Here is a 21884-nt window from a genome sequence, read left to right on the forward strand (position 1 = left end):
AGCTCTGAGTAACATCTTGTCTTTCTTAAGTCCACAGATATTTGAGCTGAACAGGTGAAACAGAGAACTAAACAAAGAAGTGCCAATGCAATAGGCTCTGCCAAATTATCCAGTGTAACTTAAATAGAAACAAACAACTGTTTTTATTTTCAGTAATATGCATACATAATTACATATAAAATCAAAATACAATCAAGTGTGTACAAATTTCAAATTGTTCTTGTACAAAATTTTCAAACTAGGTAGTATTAAAACCTGAAGCCAACAGAGAACTAAACTGCTTGCTAGCCACCTATTTCCTCTACTTCATTTTAACTTGTCTGCATCACTTGGGAAGATAAAATGAGCTGTCAGCATAAATCACAAACACTTTTCACTGTAATGCTATCAGTCTCCCCAAAACAGGAAATTAAGATAAGAGGCAATTAAAATATAATAGTCATGCAAAAAATCATTCTTTTGTTTACTTAAAAAGATCACTAGTCCTAAATACCTGAGTTTGAACTGGAGCTGAGGAACACCACTGGTTAAGGTGGCTGAATTTGCTTTTTCTAGAGAAGCTGAAATTAACACTAACACATGTCTTACTCCACAAGACAAGCATTCATATCAATGTAGCTGGCAAGCTGCAGTACTGTACACTCTGAACTCCGACAGTCATCCTGGCCAAAAACCTGTGGACAATGAACATAATGCTTCGCTTTTCAAACTCCTGCTTGTTCTACTGCTAATGACACTCTATGCTAGTGTCATTAAGACATTAAAATTTTTTGGTAAAAGGTCAAAAGCAGTAAATAGTAAAAGTAATATCTCTTTGTTACAGCACTGTGTTATGCTGACAATTCATACAGTAACATAAACACACATACCATAGCTGCCCTTAAGATAACTTGATAAAATAAAGCTACTGAGATATTTGGTGAATGACAGTGTTGCTCCTGAATACTGTTCGAGGTCATACTGCACAACTGCAGAATACCTTGAAAAGTCACACACAAATTCCATTGAAAAAAAAAAATATCTCAGTGTCAAAAGGTGGCACAGCACTGTAAAAAATGTAAAGTCCCACAAGGCTGTTGTAACATAGTGAATTAAGACCTAACTCTCAGATATAAAGAACATTAATTTTCAATATCATTGGTTTAAATATTTAATTTTCAATTGGGATGGCAAGTCCTAAAACTTGGGCCATATCAACGGTAAGTGAAAAGATGCTGTGTGAAATCTACAATCACAATTTTTTAAAATGTACACTACAAGCTATACAAAATATATCATTTTACAGAATAGTTTCTATACAACAGGAAGGAGAGACTACGCCTTGCCCCAGAAATCTTTCCTCTTCTGAGCTCGTTCCAGTATCTGAGATGCAAGAGAACTAGATGCTGCCGAGCGAGCAGAAATCTGAGACAACCTGTCATCTGTGGGGGAAGCGAGAAGGGAAAAGATAAATAGGAAAATTAAACATACATATTCAGACACAGTTGACATTTTTTAAATATTTTTATGACCTCTTTCACAATGAATACTAAAACAGTACCACAGTACACTTCAATTCAATTACTTGGCAACTGACATGATGGAGAATAACCTCACAAGAATGCCTCTAGTATGTCAGGTAAGTTTAAGAGAGCTACGTGCCCATCTCTTGCGAAACTCCAGAGTGAAAGCCCTGTGTTCACCTGGGAATCACCCAGTTCTCCAAGTAACCTTGATCTTTACTGTCCTGTGTCAGAAGACCTCAGGCATTGTTCCTCTGCCAGTGAAATCTATGTAGATTAGACTCTGGTAATGACATATTCTTGAAAGCAACCCACTGCTTCAAGCAAAGCAGACATTAGAATAATATGACTAAAATATCAGAAACCATGCTGCCAAGAAGAGACTTTCTGTGCCAAATCCAGCTAGTGTGCCAAAAGCTGCTAAAAGGAACATGTCTTCTGAAGAAAACGTAAGTTTACCACACTGACAAGAAGAAGCAGGCTTCAGAAATATAGTTTTGAAGGGTCTTCCTTTTGAATACAGGGTCCATTTCACACACAGTAAAACTCCTAAAACTAATCAGTCTTGATGCCGCTTGCCTGAGAAAGCACAAAATAATTCTTCAACAGCATTATTAAAATGTTGCTTCAGGTCTGTCAAGATGCTCTCCATGAAAAATAACCTTAATTACACTCATTCTCCTGTAATGGATTAGAAAGAAGTGTATCACTAGCTACCAGACCCCTCACCAACACAAAAAAAAATAAAACTAGGAAAAAATTCCTCAACTCAATCCAAACAGCACCAGTATTCTGTCAGTGTCTGAATTAACTTTTCAGCAGAGTTTCTAAATTCTTAAAATACAGTGATCCTAATAACCTGTAACAAGATCACACACACTATGTATAACAACTATATCTCCATGTACGAGAAAACTGCAAACTGCACTTCTGCAAACCAACATGTCATTGGAATAACTCCCAGGTTTGTACCTGAACAAATATGGGCATACAAAGTATCTGTAAGCTGGTCCATTTCACCTGCATTCAGCTCACAGGGAAAAATAAAAAATTAATGCAGCTACAGCATTTAATCTGTGGGCAGCAATCTGTGCGCAGCAAGCTGCAGAGTACTACAGGATTTTGCATGTTTTATGCAGTTGCACAGAAGCTTGGCTGAACCATCTGCACCACCCACATATTTTGCAGCCAACTGCAATGAGTAAAACAGAGAATCAGCCTGAACCTTGGTTAAAACCCAAGGAGAAAGAAGCGCCAAGGGGTACAAAAATAAGCTTTTCGTGGTATAACTATAAATAAACTGCAATCAGATTCAGATATAAACCTGCTCTGCCATACTCTGAGCTGAATCAAACACAGGTGATTGCAACTAGCACAGCACCACACCAGGCTCAACCTCAGACACCACACTAAGAAGGAATGTATGATAGATACAATGCCTTTGGTTGACTCATGCTACTGAAAGAGTTTATTTGTGTCTGCCCACAAAAAGGCCAAGAAGATGCAGCTGTGCAATGGCTGCTCTAGTAGATTAACTTTAAAATAAACATTTTCAAAAAAGCCCAAAACAGCAATCAGAATAGGAGCATGACATAAGCACCCCTAACACACTGAGCAGAGGACAGGTGGGAAAATTAAAGTCAGAGGGATCATTTTATGTTGCATATCTGGGGCTAAAATCTCACAGGCAAAACCTTTATCCTGAAGTTTGTGGTACCTTTAAAGTTGCAACCAAAGTTATTCCAGCTGCAATTTGGGCTGTGTTGCAGTTTCCTTTGGTTGCTATCAACACTTAAGAGGCTTAAAAATGTGTGGGCAGGAAACAATTTAAGCTATGGAACTAACCAATCTACGGTAACCCTATTGAGAGCCACAATGGTCTGTTAATTTTTAGCCACATTTAATGGTTTATTCATATTACCCTAAACCTTCATATTCCTACTTCAGATTACTGTTGGAATCCTGGATGCTGAAAATTTTAAACTTTCTGTGCTTTAAGGCACAGACCCACTAAGAAACACTACATTTGACATAAAGTCATAGAACAAGCTTTTAAAATTAATTAACAACACTAAGATTACAAGTGTTTAATTAAAAGTCTGCAATATCACAAAGTAAAAAACTTAAAATTTAAGATTCTAAAATATAAAAATAAAACAAAATAAAAGTTTTAAGGCAAAAGCAAGTTATTCTTCTTTACCTTCTTCTTCCTTCTTCTTCATAAGTTTAAGTAATGTTTTATGATTAAACAAAAAAGTTCACATTGTGGACTTCAAGAAATCAGTTATTAAGTTAAAAAAATAATCTGTGTCCTTTCTTAATTAAATAATTTAGTTTTAAAAGACCTTAAAATAAAAATTATTTAACTATTTTGTACCTTACTAATAAAAAAACCACCAAGCTCACAATACTAAAACTATAACATAAATAAAAATAATAAACACCTAATTGCAAACACAAAATACCACCTGAAGTACCTTCAGTCCCAACTTCAAAAAACCAATAGATTACTAGTCTGAACATGTTCAAATTATTTGAATAAAAATACACTGTAGCTATTCAGACAAACACATAAACCAGTATTGCTTACTGCATTCAGAAATTTCTCATATTCATGCAAAAGTTAAAATTTATTTAGACTACATACATGATTTACAGTAATATTTTGGATTAAGAAATACCTTCATCATTATGGTTTCTCTCCCGAAGGGGCAATTGGAAAGTTCTCACTTTTGGATTGCCAAGATTCCCTAGGACAAAAAGTCAAAATGCACAGTTTTGAATAATTTCAAAACAGACCAAGGATAATATTTCATTTTAGAATATCTAAAAATGTTGTAACATTATTTCCAAAAGAAGAGTCTTATAAATAGTACACATGAAAATTCTACCAGACTCTTTTACCCTAAGATGAGGTAAAATAATCTTGCTCCACTGCTTTCTTCTCAAGACACCATTCTTTGGTACATGCTACAAGTCACTTTATGAACTGCACTCAAGGTGCAGAACTAGAAACCAGCACAAATTCTAACCTTTCTGAGGAAATTCTCTGCATTTCACCTTCCCGCTTAACCTGACAACTGCTTGTTCTGTTCTAGAATGGAAATACTGCTTTTTAGCTAATCTCCTCTAATCAAAGGACCAAGAACTGACCTGAAGCAGCTATGGAAAATCTTACCAGAATGAAAACTAAGGGGGACAGGAAGTCTTTATCAAATTTACATAACCAATACCCTTAAACATTGTTAAAAATTTTTTAAATGCTTCAGTACAAAATCTGTCCTCAGCCAAGAAAAGGTTTTTCTCAATATCCAATAAACCTTCTAGAGACACGTTTTCTAGTATCCTTATCCTGCAGAAATAATTTTAAGGAGCTTACCTCTCAGAAATCCACAACTCTTTCAAAATAATACTACATCATAAAGGTCCAACTTACACACTACAGTTAGCAATTGCAGCTGGAAGAGTGTCATACCACCCAGTTGCAGCTTAAATATTAAAATTTAGAGCTGTTCATGCTAAACCAAATTATTCTCACAAGTAGTATTTATTGAAATTAATAAAGCAAAATCAGACAACAAATTGATCACTGTAATACAGTGATATCAGTGAAATCTGAAACTAAGGTGGATGTTGTGCACATTTCCTCAGCAAGACTAACCAACCATATAGTTTAAAAGCTTTTGTTTATGAACAGCATATTCTTTATAGATACTGTAAGGCAGCAAGCTCAGCACCTCTTGGCCTGAGCACTGCACAGTAGTCATTTACATGCCGCATCACTCTAACACAGTCATAAACAAAACCCACCATTATGCTGGAATTCTGGATCCTTAAGAGTCCCTTGAATACGATGAGAGGGACTCCAGCAAGGCTCAGAGCAGCTTTTTGCTGACTTTGACTGCTCTTGATGGGTGGAATCAAGAGGAATTTGTTCATCAGCAACCCTGTTAGAAGGCCACTGATGCTGCCTAAGTGGCAGAGGATCCACAGTTCCCAGCCCAGCAGGTGCAGAGTTAAAGTGTGAAGTGGCTTCCATTTTCACATCAGGCTACAAACATAATAGAAAGGTAAAAAAAGGAAGTATCAAAAAAAGCACAGAACTACAACATCCCATATACGGCCTCCAAGTACAGACCTTCACATATGCAGCAAATGTTGGCTTTACACTTTTATATTTCTCATGCAAGTACTAAAAGAAAAAGTATTCCAAGCTTGTGAATGTAAAGAAAATCTGTCCCTAATAAAAAGTACTTAACATGGCCTGAAAGTAATCTAATCAGGTCAAGAGCTTATTTTCTAAAACTGTGATTTTTTAGATTTTAAAACAACATAACCAACTTCTCCTGCAATTGTCTACTTCTATTACAGAATTTACTAGAGAGGATGTATGCAGTTAAATGGTAGCTCTCTTTGTAGAACATGGTGCAAGCAGAACATCAAAATTTTGAGGATAACAACTCCCAAATGTTTCTATTTTTCTTTTAGTAACTACTGAAGCCGCAACGTAGAAGCAGCACAAAAGTAAAGGAAAGGAAAAGTGAAACTATTATGGTACATTAACCTATTTTTTAAATAAGCACCCAACCTCTCCCTCTTGAATTTCTTCCATCTCAAGCAATCTGGAGTTATGCCCTATGTCAATGGCTACAATAACATTAAGGGGAAATTCTAATGGCAACTTATTTATTTTTCTGTAAATGAATCCCATGCATTTAGCCAAAGAAGCCACAATGAAACACATCTAATCTCACTCCAGTAGTCTCAACTCCTTTGTTTGACACCCCAAAAAAACCTAAGTATTCAGACATGCCTATTTTAGTCACAGATACTGACAATTTAAGACAGCAACTAACAACTCAAGATTTCTTAAATAAATTATTATTACTTTAAAAGAACATTCCTAAAATTCATCATGATAAGTCTGTTTTCTGGCTCACCTGGAAGGACTCTTTTTTTGTAGGGCTTGTTGCTAAGTTTTGCTTTCTCTGAGGTAAAGATGAAGATTTGAACTTAGGAGCAGACGCTAGAACAGTACCTCCTATTGTATTGGAAAAGATGAAAAATGCCTTATTACACTAAATAACCTAATAAATTAATTCAATTATGTATTTTTTTCTTTAGTTCTTGAAATACTGCTTTGCATTTACAAGTCTTTACCAACAGCTGGGGCAGTGTGATTGTGTTGAGTCCTGGGGCTTCCTGCAAGAGATCTCAGCTTCAGAGTAGGGTGCTTGCAGCCTCTCTCTGAGGATACAAAAGAATCTGACACAGCTGCAGAAGTGTTCAATACTAAGGCATTCTCACTGAAAAAAAAAAAAGAGTAATGATTAAAGAATTAGCTAAGGAAGAACTCAGGAGTCTTGCACTCAAATTTTGTTTCCAATCCATTCCTACAATGAAGTCTAAAGCAAGACAGTTAAGGCCTTAGCACCTCAACAGCCTGTAACTAAAACATTTGCTTGCCAAGGGGAGTCCTGGATTCCAGCCCTTAAGCCTCAATTTCTGTATTTTGAAGTCTCAAGCTATAAATCCAGGCTCCCTTTGTCCTGAAAAACGCTGCTGCACAACAGAGAGGCTCAATAGGAGAGCTCGAAAACTTTGAACCCAGAAAAACTTTGAATGTGGTTGCTGCCTTAGAGGTGGGAGTAAGGGTTTGACATTCTTCAGTCAATGTGGGGGAAATGAAGCCAAATACCTCAAATTTCTGTAACCCTAGTTTTTTAAGTGTACATCATAACATGATGTAAATATATATATCATACATTATATATGTATATATAATATACATCAGCACTACCACTACAGTCCTATGCCTCAAGGTGCATTTCAAAAGGAGGTGGCAGCATATCCACAATGTGGAGAAACCTGATTCTATCAGTACATGATAGACACATTTAGGCAAAGAATTCCTCATTTCTAGCTCTCAGGAAGGTGTAATATGTAAGCATTAAGCTGGTCTACGTGACTGAGTCCAGTGCATATCCCAGAACACACAGAACCCCACTGCAAGATGACAGAAAATTGACAATGTCAAACAGAGACATCTATCAACTAGACTATCTCTAGAATTAAATAATAACTTAGAAAGGTTTCTAGATGATGGTTTTGAAAGCCAGCATTTAATATCTGTTCGAGTTGAACATCTCCATTTTTCTTTTTTGTTTGAATACATGGTACTATTCCAAATGGAGACAATTACAATTTCTTACTTTTGATTAGTGCTGCAACACAAAAGATTAAGATGCAATAAGGAATATAAAATGTGTAGCTGACATGGTTGCAAGGGTCAAAGCTATTCAGAATTAAATGTCTATCAAACTAAAATACTGTTCTACAAAAAAAGGTATCCAAAACTTACATACTAAAAAGCCAGTGACTTCTGAAACTAGATATAATTTGGATCTCTGAAATGTCAAATACTATACTATGCATATACTGAACTGATCTCCCAATATTTTTATACAGTCCTCCACATTCTTCCCACCAGTGCTTAGTAACATAATCCCCAGTGATTACTGGATATTAGTTATTTTTTTCTCCTAAGTCCTTAGTCTTTGTGCATGAATTTTAAGAAAAATAGATGCCTAAGTACAATATTAGCAGATATCCTGTCCTATCAAATTCTACACCGTCAACTTGAAGCAAATCATGAGCTTTAATTTTCTCTAAACTTGGCTGCTGTGTAATGAACAGTCTGTTCTAAGAGGCCCATGCTGCATATTTCATTGTTTTGGAGAAAAACATTAGAATCATTCATGCATCTACAAACTTCTGTCTTGCAAGTTAGAAATCCAATCTTTTTAATGATAGGTCCACTTCTGTCAGCCAGCTCAGTGTCTTAAACCTTCTCATTCCTTATCATACTGTTCAAAACAGAAGTACTACCACACGCATTTACACTTTCTTAAATACAAAAACTATTTAACCTACAAACATGCATATATATGTATATATACATCAAAAAAACATTCAGTTTTACCCTTCAGTTTTCTTATCTTCTTTAGTATCATTATTGTTTTCTTCTAATTGCTGGGCCATGACTGCAGCCTGTTCATCTGACTTTTCTTCCTCCTTCTCTTCTGTTGACTGTTGATTTTCCCTTTCTTCAGTACCTTCTGGCTCATCCCAAACTAGACGTCTTTTGACTGGAACAGTTGAAGCATCTGACATGTCTTTCTTTGTGTTGCCCTGATGAGCTTGTTCTCTGGAGTCAGATTGCCATAGCACTTCAGGGCTTGCTGCAGCCTCTTCTTCAGAAACACTGGGTAAGAAAGAACAGAGCATTTTGTATTACTGATTTGCACAACATACATGTGTCTATACAGAACAAATTCATCCAGTTCAGTTCTTCGCAAGAAGTACAGCTCAGACATTAAAAACTAGTACCGCTGACATTATGAATGGTAAATTGACACTGCAATTGTATCTGATGTTTAAGCACATCCCGTTTGAAAATTAGATTTTATGAAGACTTTTTCTATATTACCCTTTCTAAAAATGCAACACAAATTAGGGCTGTATTTTCAACTTAAACAACAAATTAGATTATGTGAAGTGGCTCAAAAAACAACTATTTCCATACAAACCTATATTCAGCATTTTGCTCAGTTTCAAAGCTGCAGAATAACAGGCAGGAATGACAACCTTACCCAGCAAGATCTAGTGCTCTGATGTTGCTGATTCCTTCTTCTGAACTGGAAGTTGAGGACACATCCCAAAGACTGTTATTATCAGACAGGATCTGATTGAAATGGTACCGGGAGAAGTGTGTTCCCTCTACTCGTTGCCTGTAAGCCTTTGCTCTCTCTCGAAGCTCTTTCACCTACACATCAAGGTTTCACAAGTTTCACAGCTGTTTAAACTTCACTATTAGGCTACTATAAATATTTGCATTAGCTACTGACAGCTAGAAAAGTAAGTTATAATACATAATACAGGGCCAGCCACAGCACAAACATTGCATTGCATGCCACAGTACATGTAAGAAGAGGAAAGCAAATATAATATATTCAGTAAGCATATATGTTTGAGCCATGAAGCCAAAGCAAAATTGGCAATTATTCATTCCATAAGCACAAAAATTTATGCAGTAACTAGGAATAAGTTTAGTGCTGGATTCTATTTTTTCCATCAGCACTCAGACACAGTGCTCCAAACACTGAAAGAGGAACTTGGATACAACCAACCTCCATATACCACATGGAATTTAAGGTGTTTTGAGATGCCTAAAGAGAAAAATACAGAGTTATTTTTAAATTTCTTATTCTTCCTCTCAACTCTCAAGAGTGATATTGTTATTTTCACCTTTGTAACTTTACTTCAGTCTAAGTAAGAAATTAAATACTAAAAATCTGTCAACATAGCTCTATGCTGCCTCCCTGAGATTCAATAAAAAGCTCTCACACAAGTACAGTCAGCACTGGCATTCCACCAGTTTTTTGCCAAGCTTGAGGAAATTAATTTAGCTTTCTAAACATCAACACTCAAAAATACATTCCCCACTAATTTATGACAAATTCAAATCAACAGATCTATGTGTATGTGTAATACTGAGTTTGTATGCTGCAAACACTGCAATTGTCTCTAGCTACATAAGCATTAATGAAGAGTTAAGGTTAATATGAGAACTCTGGGTGCTACTGTATTCAAGACATAGTATCAAAGTTATTCCTTCTGGGCTATCAGTAACTGCAAGAATGAGATACAAAACTGTTCAGGTGTCAGTTTTACTCCGAAATAATAAAAGTGATAACCCTCCTCTTCAAACATTATACACCATCATTTTAACAGTTAAGACCATTTAAACATTTGCTGTCTTGTGCCCTTCACCCAAGCACAATTAAAGTGCAGCGAGAAAAAGCAAAATCAAGAAGTTTATGTTTAAATTATTAAAAATAATTTTGTGATATCCTGTGAATTCTGACTTACTAAAAAAATGGTCCACAGGTAATAAGTATTTTGCCAAAGAGCAGGAAAGTAATACTGATATTTCCTCTACCACACTTTCATAGCTTTTCTTTTTTATTCTTCCTTCATGATAGATTTCACATCATTCTTCCTGTAAGGAACAGAGTTAGTCGGCTAAACTCAGCTAATCCCACTAAAAGTAACTGGATGCAGCAGATGGATATCCAGCTAACATCCCACAGTTTGGCCCACTAAACTTCCAAAGAATAGTCCATTAAAAAGATATGCTTGTCATTTTCAAAGGAGAATTTGAAGTTTGATGTGCAAGTGATTTACTGGATAACTCACTTTAACTAGAAGAATAAAAAATTAATTATGATAGCCAAACAGAAGGAATGTAAATCCAGAGCAACAGGGCACCACAGGGGGAGGAAAAATACTGAGCCTCCTGTGAATTGTGAAGTACAAAGGACAATCATCTCCTTCAGCAACTCAGCAGGCAGCATTAACTCAGCAGGACACAGACCCTAGGGAGTCCTACTGCAATTATGAATTGCCCACATTAATTTTTCAAAAGCATAATTAGACAAGACTTTTTTTCGTTCAACTGCTGAAAAGCAGCCTTAATAATAAATTGCAGACAAGCAGCCTACAAGTAATCACTATGGCTAAAGTCACACCAGGATTCCCTTACAGCATCTGCCTGTTTGGACTCAGAACTTCAGAAAGCCTGCTTTGGACATAAAGTCACCCATATGACACATAGCTTTTTTCTAGTTTCCTGCAATTTCCTTTTCAGCAAGAAAATCTCTGTGGAAAAGTCTGATGCACTCCAAGCATATCTTGACAGTGTGGGAAATCCTTGATTTTTCATACACTCTAATTAAATGCCACATGTAAAGTTGAACATCCATCCTCCACTTGCAGTCTCCTCATTCTTTCCCTCAACTGTACTTCAGGGACTCCTCCCAGCTGACTGTGCCACAAACACACTGTATTTCAAGGCCCATCCTTTAGATGCCTACCAGTCAATTGCTCCTGAAGCTGAGCACTGCTCCTTATTGGTTTGAACGTTTCATGATGCAACATCAACAAATTTAAGTATTATATGCCAGAAAAATGACATCATATTTTACAGAAACATTCAGTATACCACTTAGGCTGCATGCAATAGTTCATAACATTTTGCAATCTTAATTACAGTAAATCTAATGCATATAAAAAATTAAAATATTGCTTCTTTTCAGTCCTCTAACATCCTCTTGAGGCTGTTTACAAAGAATGGATTGTCCCATGCATGCATACACAAACTCTGATCATGAATCACCTCATACTTTAATATACTTTAAGATCTATTTCTCATTATGCATTTTGTATGTATTCTGAGATTCTTTCTTTTTGCTAAAAGGAAAATTACTTGCTAGATTAAATCTAGCAAGAAAACACAGAACTGAAAGCTACCAGACTGCAATTCACAATTGTCTGCAATTCACAGGGAACCTTATTTTCAAAGAGAACCTGTATTCTCAAAGCCCAGCACCCTAGAACCATTTCTTCCAGTTCTACCTTCCACATCACTGTGGCTCAAACTGATGAGGAACCTCACATTTCCAAGTATTTGCCACACAGGCGCCCCACAAAGGCTCCCTCTATCAGCTGGGAGAAGACTAAGTCAATTCAGTGAAATCAGAGTTGCAGAGCTAGCTCTTAGTTTCTTAGCACACTATTAACGGTTTTGATTTCCTTGACTGACTCAGGAATCACACTTAATAATGATAAGAAATGTTGTGCTCTTGAAGCTACTCAGCATTTTCACAGTTCTGTCAAATTGCTTCACATACAGTATGATATGGATTGCAGCTTCTGAATAAACTACAAGAAAATACATAAACTGAAATTTGCAAGAAAAAATCTCTATTTTATGTTGTGTATGACAGAATTCAGTGAACTGCTTTGAATGGATTCATGGTAAGCTACAGAACTGAGTCTGACCATAAAGCCAACCTAGGTTGATACATATGTTGTCTTTTTGTTTCTATTCTCTTGAAATCTCCTATCATTCAGCCCTGTATTTTGAAAACTTCTGCTTGTTACAACTGAGATGAACATCAAGAATAACATTACCTGTCATAAGAGACTCTGTTCTGAATCATCCTGATTTTACAGGAAACAAAACTTCTCACTCTCTTTGGGGGTCACATTAATATATTTTTTAGTCTCATCATCTCTTTTATTTTCCTATGTATTATACTGACTTGTCATAATCTTATTGTCTTTGCATACTCACCTTTGGGAGCTTGAGTCATTAGCACTACAATCCCAAAGCTGTATCTTATAAATAACATAATTCAAAGTTTTTGCATCTAAAAATCAAACTACAAAGCATACTCAGGCTTCAGATTTTCTAAAAATACTCACCTGGTTGTGAGCTTTACTCTTAATATGAGACCAAACTCCATCTTTGTAGAAATACTGAGCTGGAGACAAAAATTTTGACCTATATTCAGTGTTCATTTTCCTAAGAAATCAAGAATGAGGAGAAAAAAAAAAGAGTAAAGTCTGATATCCAGAATACTCTTTAAGAACACTTTTAAAGTTACTCAAAAAGCAAAGATATACCTGCACCTAAATGCCAGTGAGACACAAACACATGCACAAACAACAACTCAAACCAACACAACTAGGAAAGCTGTGAAAAATACTCATTCATAGTTGGCAGTCCTTCAAGTACTTACTCCTACTGTTTTTTCCTTGCAAACTTCCACCATGAGCTTTTCCCCTGACAGCCAGAACATAATACACAGCCTCAATTACTTCAATGCAAAGTGTGGGACCTTGATTTAAATCACTAATGAAGGTACATTTAAGTAAAAATGCATGGTTTGGCATTAATGTGTCTGAGACATTTCCTTCTATGAACTCCATTTTAAAGGCACTCTGCATATGGGTGGGGTGAGCTGCTGGGGCTAGAAACATCTGACTGCCAGAACAATGGTCAGTGTAACTCATCTATGTCCTAGTGGCTTTGATCTTCAAAAGGCCTCAGTACTTGAACATCTTTTCCCTTCTGCCACACACATACAAACACAGAGAAATTAATATATATAGCAGGCATTGAGTAGTACTTCGAGTCCTTAAGCACTGAACTGTGCATGTATCAGCTTAAATCTAAATATATTTCTGGATTTAGCCATGCTTCAAAATATTACCAACTTAATTTTTATATATTCAGCACAGGGTGGAAAAGCCCTATTTTTCAATACTTCTTCAGAAATAGGTCATAAAAGCCTGGAGTAAGAGAATAAAATAAACGTTGTAAAAAGAAAAATACGAAGGTTGAAAAACCCCTTATATTCCAAAATTTCTCTCAATAGGTCCTTTCCTTTAAAACTGACAGAAATCCTTCACTTTTGGCTGCAAAACCAAAGGGTTAGCACAAGAAACACAATACTGCTGAACCTGGATTCTGCTGCAAAAGCAGGCCATGCATTGCAACACAGCTTGCATTCAAGTAACAATTCTGTCTGCATATTGAAAACTTCCACATTTTTACAGCTATTTGCCCAGTGACTTTTAAGAAAATTTTGTCTTGTGCTACTACACTGAAGGCATTAAGAGGCAGAAATCTGCCCTTAGATGAAAAGAGCCCCAGCAAATGATCAAGAGTTTTGCACATTACTCACTGCAAAATTTACTACAATCTACTGCAAAGAGTATGAAAACCAAATAGTTAAGGGTTTAGCTATACTATATCCACTCACTTTTCCATAAAACAATTTCATTTCTTAGAATTCTGGGTCATCATTTTGTAATCAACTCCCAATACCCACCAGCATTTAGGCAGATAAAGTCTTCCCTCCCACCTTCAATTTAATGCCTTAACACTGCCACAAAGAATGAAAGCAATTGCTAGGGCATACATTAAGCACAAACACAAGAGAAATGGAATAATCTATGCATCTGAAATGCCTACTTCCTGGCTTTTATTGCTCTTGACATACCTCAGATGGGTATGAAATGGAAATACGAGTTCAATTATTGCAATGTAGGCATGTGGCAGAAATAAAAAGATACTTTGATAGAACTCAGTAACGTACAATTTCACTTCATTTCCATGCTTACCAGATTACTCTAAACAGGACAGATTTCTTCCCTTTACCTTGTGTGTTTGCTTTTGTAATACAAGGCTTTACAGACCAGAATAAGCAGACATCAAGTACAATCACCACAGTTTTAAGGTGTGGAATGGGGACAGTAGATAAAGTAGTTTGAAAGGGGACTACCACTTCTAAAGCACCTGTGGAAAGTTTAGCACCAGCAGTGCACTGATTCTATTTCATTCATGTTGTATTCATTACTACTACTGTTATTGCATCACAAGGTTCAAACAAACAGGAGTGATTACAAAGCTTCCACTTCCACTGCCCAGAGGAGAAGATGGAAATGAACATCAGGTTTGGATGTACCCACAAGCAGCTCAATTTCAGCACTGCAAGGAGCACTTGCCCCTGCAACTGCAGCATGGTGTGGTTAAAGGTCCATAGTCCATCATCCTAAACACTGGGCTGCTGTACACCTACCCACTAGTCTAGGTTTTCCTATTTTATACATACCCACGACTTGTATGTAAAGTGAGGGGCTTTGGACTGATATGTTGCTTATTATTTTGTTTAGGATGTTTCTGTTCTGATTTCCCTTGTTTTGTTGCATCTTCTGCTGGTTTTTGAAACGGTTCTTCCCTCTTACTCTAAGGCAAAGATAATTTTAAAAATACCACATTAGCTAACAATCTGAAAACCCTCTTTAGTTTTTTGACATCAAGCACTTGGAAACAGTTAATTTTCTAGTTAGTTGTTTTGAATATTCAACACAAAATATTTAATATTTTGGATATTTAATACAAAATACCACATTATTTTGTTAACATAAAAATAAACTAGCAAAATACCAAAGTTAAGATTGAGTGCAACATTCTGCTAGCTAGATGATCTATTGTGACCACTTTACAGAACTAATTCTACATTAAACACAGAAATAAAATATGATATCTACACATTCTCACCTGCGTCCAAAAGGTAAATTTTAAAATATTTATTTTGTTTTATAAATGTTTAGATTGATTTGTTCGGGTTTTGCACCTAAGTTTTTTTTCCTGATTATTTCATTTTTTCAGAAATGCAATGCATGACTTCCGATTGTGCTAGAGATCTTCAAAGATATTGCTAAAATTCAATTTAAAAAAATAAAAAAGCCCACCAAAATCCCCCAAAACCTTTCCAAGATACTCATCAGAGATGAGGTATTGGTATAAACAAGTTTTTTAGGCATTTTCACAAAAATTCCCTTCTCATGACTCCTCTTACTTAACTTCTTACCTGTTCTAGAAAATGACCTGAAATTCCAGTATTAAAACCAGATAAATACTTCCTGAAAGCCTCAGGCTTTTCAAGCTTTTTTCATATCTACTAAGGGGCAAAAGGGGACATAAAATTTCTCATCCTCAGATGGGATTTAAAGAACTGGGCAGATCTGAATTTTAAATTATAAAACCTCCAAGCCAACAATCCCCTCAGAAGTACCAATGGCTTAGTTTAAGCCAAGGCACTGCATGTTAAATACACCTTTAGCTCAACAGTGATTCTAATGAGCACCTTGTCTCACAATAGCTCCTTCTGTTCCATCAGCAACAGAGATGGGTGGTGAGGAGACTCAGATTAACTGGGGGCACCACACAGTTGGTACAACCCAGGCCAGAAGATTCCTAAAAAACCAGAATGACATCTTTTTGGAACAGGTCATAAGGGAGCTGACTCAGAAAGTCAAAAAAAGGAAGATCTATGCCCAGTGGAAGCAAAGTCAGGTGACATGGAAAGAATACAGAGATACTGTTTGCCACTGTGGGGAGAAAATTCACTATCTCTGATTTATGACATTCAAAAAGTTCCAGACCTCCCATCTGAGGTAGAGTTCTACTGCACACCAAGACACAACACTGGTATCAGAGTATAAATCAGAGATTTAGATTACAGAAACTATCCTAATTACTAAAAATAACCAATTGGGAGCAAGAAAAAAACAAAAAACAAAAAAAAACCTTCAAAACTCAGAAACTTAAAATTTTAAACTGAACAAAATGCTCTACAGAGCCCCTAAAAGAGCAGAGCTGTAGAGAATTATTTTCTGTCTTTTACAGCAAAACCACTACTGAATCCAGTGTCACTTTCAACACTAAATAATTTCAACCTAAACCCACCCCCATACAGAACAGATCAAAACTGAAGAACTACTACTAAAGCTTTTCTTTCTAGGAAGTATTTACTTGTTAACACACCAGAATTTCTTTCTCTTCATTAACACCTCTCTCTTGTGGACTCTTAACAGGAGGAGACCCCTTGGAATTTCTCTCATATGTAGTTTCAGAAGTAATGGCAGGCGGTTTAACCGGAGGTATGGATTTCTTTGTGTTGCAAATTAGCTACATGGGAGGAAGAAAACAAAACAAAGGAAAAAAGTGTGATTTGTTTACCTTAAGGCTAAATTTTCAAAATCTGTTGACTTATTCACACAAATACACTCACATATGAGCAGAGAGAGTCATCACTACAAATACAGCATGTGTAGACTAATGAACTTCTAGAAGAAATTAAAGAGAAACTTAAATATATTTTAAAGTGACCAAGTCAGACACAGTTAAACCTGTGATGAAACACTGTTCTTAATAAAGTTCTCTACCAGAGGTTTTATTTCTTTATTTTATTTTTTGTTCACCTTCAGAGTTCTATGTAGGATCATGTTTTTTTAAAGGCCATAAAACTTCTATGTGAGTCCTTAGTACATGTCCTGCTCATAAGTAACAGAAAACTGCTCTGAGTTTTAGAGCTAGATGCTTAGAGCTTGGGCAAATTAAAATCCATTCATATTCAACAAGGTAGAGAATTTGTCTAATATGTGGTCATAGGGCTCCAAATTTCAAGACCATGCCATATATGAGAAGCATACATTTTACATAGATTTGCCATGAGAATTTCGGTCTGAATTATAACCTAACTTGGATAACTTCAATATTCTCACAGAATCTCTTCAAGGGAAAGGGATTGTCAGTATTGAGGTATATTCTCAGCCATATCAACAGTGAACAATAATGACTTGGTAATATGTATAATTTTTATCATTATCATTTTTTTTATCATTTTCCCTAGGTTCTGCTTATCCATAGACGCATAATGCCCACAGACTTTTTCTCACTGCTTCTTCTTCTTCTTCTTCTGAGTAAGCTATGAAAAAAAGTCTTTCTTCTGAAAAAAGCACAACGCTCACAAGCATTAATAATGAAATTATCAAACTGATTGTACACAGAATCAAATGGAATTCTCTTTGATTTTTTCCATAAGGTGACTTTCTGGAAACTGCCTTTTTCTCAAAAGGTCCTATGGCTTCTCTGTATTATGTATTTCAGTGAGTTTTCATTGGATAAGGGGCTGCTGGGAAACATATCCTGCAGTAAATCCACCTGCTTGGTACTCCACCAGAAAAAGGCAGGATAGTGATTATCTTAGTTAACAACATTTATTGCCTCTGAAAGATGTTCCTGAAGAAAGAGTAGACAAATGCAGAAGTGCCTGCTTTACACTGTAAAATGACCAAAAGACTGAGTCTCCTAAGTTGTGATCCCAGTAACACTTAATTGAAAACACAAAGCAGTCTCACACCCAGTTACTCTCTGTGGTCTCACGAGAAAAAGCAGCATTCTCAACTCTACAAAGCCCAAAAGCTCATGAGAAGCATTAAAATGTCACAAGAGTATCTTAAAATCAGAAAACTCCACTTTTAAATATAAGCTGTTCTCATAAAAGAAATAAAACACTAGAGAGACACACTTCAGGGCTTAGAAGTGTATGTGCACACAGCTGGAGACTGAGAAGAAGAAACTGGGGCAACACAGATAAATTAATGCAAACAGAAGAACAGGACCCTGTCAGAAAAAGCAAAATATAAGGCCTAAGGAGAACAAATACTTAGGCCTGACCACAATAAAGAATCACATGGAAACAAATCCAATTATGTTACACTTTTGTATAGTGAGAGAGAAAAAAAATATAACAACATTAAAGTTCGTCAATCCTCCCCCAAAAGAGGAAAAAAAGGAAATCTTTCTGAAAGGAAAACTTTGCTGATACATAACAGAAAGTATTCATTTGCCTTTTGGATTCTATAATGTTACCTGTTCAGCTGCAAGTATTGGTGACTTTTCATGAGGACTCTTCCAGACAAATTGGCTTTGATATTCAGAGTTTCTGGGGATATTTACATCTGCTTTCCTCTGAAGTGCTCTGTGAAACTGATCATGAAAAAAAGAAAAGAAAAAATTACAATGTTTGTTCCCTTTCCTGCATATTTTGCAACTTAAACATCTTTCAATACACACTTTCAAAACAACAGTTTGGGCTTTGGTTTCAAGAAAAAAATGACTGCAAAGTGCATTTTCTCATTATAGTCAACTACCCCAAAAATCTATATATTATTGGCTAAATCCTTGTTTAATTGAAATCAGCAGTGATGACACACTCCAAAGATGCAAATGAAGAGCAAATTCTATTGAATTAAGAAACTACTATTCTCCCAACAAAGAAGCTACAAGAGTATCAAAATACAAAACCAAAGAAAGAGAGAAGCAGTTTGACAAGAGAGTCTGAGCATGGATATGAAATTACAGTTAGTAATTTTTAGACTGGTCAATTAAAAATAAAAACTATTCCCTTACCCCATTACCCATTTTTTCTGATTCCTTTTTTGGAGATGAAAATGCTTCGGTTTGATTTGGTGGAGCTTCTGAGGGTGATTTCTGCATGTTCTCTGCAAGGGCAAGAGCTATTTCACCACCAGAATCTACCACATGTGACTGAACTTTTGGGGGGAGTCTGGATCCTTCTGGTGTTTCAAGTTTTTCCTGATTCCCATTATCATTGTCATGGTCCGTGTGCAACTCTGCAGGTTCAGTTTCCAGCGGGTCACTCAAATCACAATCCCCTGTCCATTCCAGGGACTTCGAAATCTGTGGATTATGGTAAGGTACTCTTCTCTTGGAAATGAATTTTGGCTCTCTCACAATTCCTGAGAAAAAGCCGTACTAGATTTAACAGAAACATTCATTTAAGACATAATATCACTCTATGACAACAATAAACTGAATATTTATCACACAACCTATTACTAGAAAGCTTGGAGCAGTGACAGACTATGAATTACAGGCAAGGCTGTGAAATTCTGTGCCTTTTCCTATCTGCAAATGACCTTCCTTTCCACTAAACAGACAGGAACATGGTGCTCCAGAACCACATTGGATTAAACCCTATAAAGCAAAAATGTCCACAGGACAATCCTGTGCAAATTGATTCTGGGAGCTGAACAACAGGAAAACTAACACAGCCAGTGAAAAGAATATGGTTAACCCTATTGTCAGTAGTCAGTTCTTAATTACAAGGCCATAATTTGGAACACTTATTATTGTAGGAATAAATGCATTGTACTCCAATTACACAGACTGCAGTTGCAGTGAACTGCACCAATTTATTTTTTTTTTTTACTCTGCCTTCTGCCATTGCAATAATTACTATTTTTTACTATTTTTCAGAGCACTGCAGTTGTCATGACTCTCAGCTTATCCCTCTCCCTCAGCTCCCTACAGGCCTCTCAAGCCAACTGCTATTTCCCTTTCCTCCTGCTTTCTATTCCCATATTTGCCTATCATTATAATGTCTACATCCTTAAATCCTACACTACAGTATCACAAGGTTTTCACTGTAATGCCTGACCTTCTCTTTCGGTTAGCTCCTAACTACATATTAGGATCATAACAATTTCACTTTATCAAATTTTGCTCCAAGTTAGTCTCCTCTTAAAAATGGAATTTTATTTACTATTTCCATACATCACAGATAAACCAATCCCACCCTCGACACACCTACATGGGTTAACAATGCACCTGCATTTCATGTTTGGGTCTTATTTTATGCTGCATGTCAGAAACTACTTTTTATAATTGAAAATAAAGTTTCAGTAGCCATAAAGAATATGGAGTTCCAAAACATAATACATCTAAATGACGACCAAGACTGTGGTTTTAATTTAATTACAAAGTGCACAAACTATAAACACCAGCAGTTCACTGTGGCCATGCACTCATCACAGCAAAGCTTTCCAGGCCTTGGCTGCAACCAAGAGCACAGTTTCCAGGGGCACTTACCAAACTGATCCGACCGAAGTCCTGCCCACAAGGATTTCTGCTGTTGGGATGGGCTACGAAACTCTGGGCTTCTCCATTTGAAGTTTCTCTTGTATTCACTCAGTCCCTACAGCAAACAGAGAGGAGTCTGTCAGGCCAGCGGTGCACATCCTGCGTCGCTGCTCCGGCCGGTAACAGGTCTCCGAAGGGAGGAAAATCACCGACACGCTGCTGCGCGACGAGCTAAGCTGACAGCTTGCTCGGCATCTTCCAAACCCACCCCCGTCGGAGCACAGAAAGTAATGCTGAGAAAACGTGGAAGCATTTCATGCACCAAAAAATAACGTTAAATTTTAAAAAACCAAAACATGTATCTTATGTCTCCAAGTGAATGGTTTCAAGAACAAGCACAGCCGGGACCCGCTGTCACCCGACAGAACGGCAGAACCCCTCCTGTCTTTACGGGCCGGCGCCGCAGCGCCGGGGCCTTCCCTCCCCGTACCCAGCACCGGCCGCAGCCCCGCTCCCGCCGCCCCCCACGCCCGGGGCCGTGCCCGGCCCGCCGGGCCCCGCTCCCGTTCGGCTCACCCTGAACCGCACGGGCATGGCGGAGCCCCGGCCACCGCACAGCCGGCCCGGCCCCGCCGCCAGCCCGGCCCGGCCCGGCCCGCTCCGCCTCGCTCGGCCGGCGGGGCGCCTGCGCGGCGCCCGGGCGGGCGGGGAGAGCCCCGGGGCCGCGCCGCGGCGGGCGCTGCTCCGGCGGGGCCGCCGCGGGCGGCTGCGGCCGTGCTGTCCGCGGTAAAGACGGAGCCCCGGTAACCGTGCTGAGCCCCGGTAACCGTGCTGAGCCCCGGCGCTGTGTGTCTGGGGAAGCACAACGCGGAGGCACCCGGTGTTAATGGCAATGCCCGGGGGATCTCGGGCGCCTGGTTACAAAAAAATCACGCGTCCGCGCATGCAGCTTTATGTTGCTACAAAAATAACGTTTCGAGAAAGGAAAAAACCAAGTTTCTTACCCTTCTGGAGCCCCTGCGATGGCGTCGGTCTGCCTTCGCCGCCTCACCCGACATAGCCACCCGGTCAGGAGATGCTAATCCACCGTCTTGTTCGCATCTTCCCTCGGGCGCCGCTTTTCTGACTGCCTTCTCCCTGCTAATCTCCATCCTGACTGGTTTTGACTGTATCGCCTCAAAAAGAACGGAGAGGGTGGCAAAAAATAAAAGTGCAGAGATGGACGTACGGCCCTAGAA

The 21884-nt window shown here is 37.7% G+C and overlaps 1 protein-coding gene across 5 annotated transcripts; it reads right to left on the bottom strand.

Annotated features, from left to right (window-relative positions):
- Window positions 1–124: 124 nt before the first annotated feature.
- SAXO6 (stabilizer of axonemal microtubules 6) lies at window positions 125–21797 on the bottom strand. Of its 5 annotated transcripts, none has more exons than XM_021547400.4 (15): window positions 21651–21797; window positions 20656–20761; window positions 19174–19523; window positions 18634–18750; window positions 16744–16887; window positions 15026–15159; window positions 12831–12930; window positions 9692–9730; window positions 9155–9327; window positions 8485–8766; window positions 6663–6808; window positions 6443–6543; window positions 5313–5553; window positions 4184–4252; window positions 125–1421 (listed from the first exon to the last, which is right to left on the bottom strand). In XM_021547400.4, exons 1-15 carry the CDS (start codon window positions 21795–21797, stop codon window positions 1315–1317), a joined length of 2256 nt encoding a protein of 751 aa, XP_021403075.3. In that variant the 3' UTR covers window positions 125–1314. The 5 variants fall into 5 exon arrangements, with proteins under 5 accessions (XP_021403075.3, XP_077639639.2, XP_085425799.1 ...); XM_077783513.2 differs by lacking the exon at window positions 21651–21797 and adding an exon at window positions 21223–21331; XM_085569674.1 differs by lacking the exon at window positions 125–1421 and adding an exon at window positions 1488–2183.
- Between the last annotated feature and the right edge of the window lie 87 nt (window positions 21798–21884).

The sequence above is a fragment of the Lonchura striata genome, chromosome 1A, assembly GCF_050655825.1.
Source record: "Lonchura striata isolate lonStrDom1 chromosome 1A, ASM5065582v1, whole genome shotgun sequence".
Taxonomy (NCBI): Eukaryota; Metazoa; Chordata; class Aves; order Passeriformes; family Estrildidae; genus Lonchura; species Lonchura striata.

What these genes read in the sequence shown, in the direction of transcription:
- SAXO6 (XM_021547400.4), bottom strand. Translation starts at nt 21,797, where the DNA reads ATGGAGATTAGCAGGGAGAAGGCAGTCAGAAAAGCGGCGCCCGAGGGA. An exon ending in AGAGCACTAGATCTTGCTGG is followed by an intron (nt 8,767 to 9,154) that starts GTAAGGTTGTCA and finishes TTTCTTACCCAG; the next exon opens with TGTTTCTGAAGAAGAGGCTG. An exon ending in GAGAAACCATAATGATGAAG is followed by an intron (nt 1,422 to 4,183) that starts GTATTTCTTAAT and finishes CTTCCCCCACAG; the next exon opens with ATGACAGGTTGTCTCAGATT.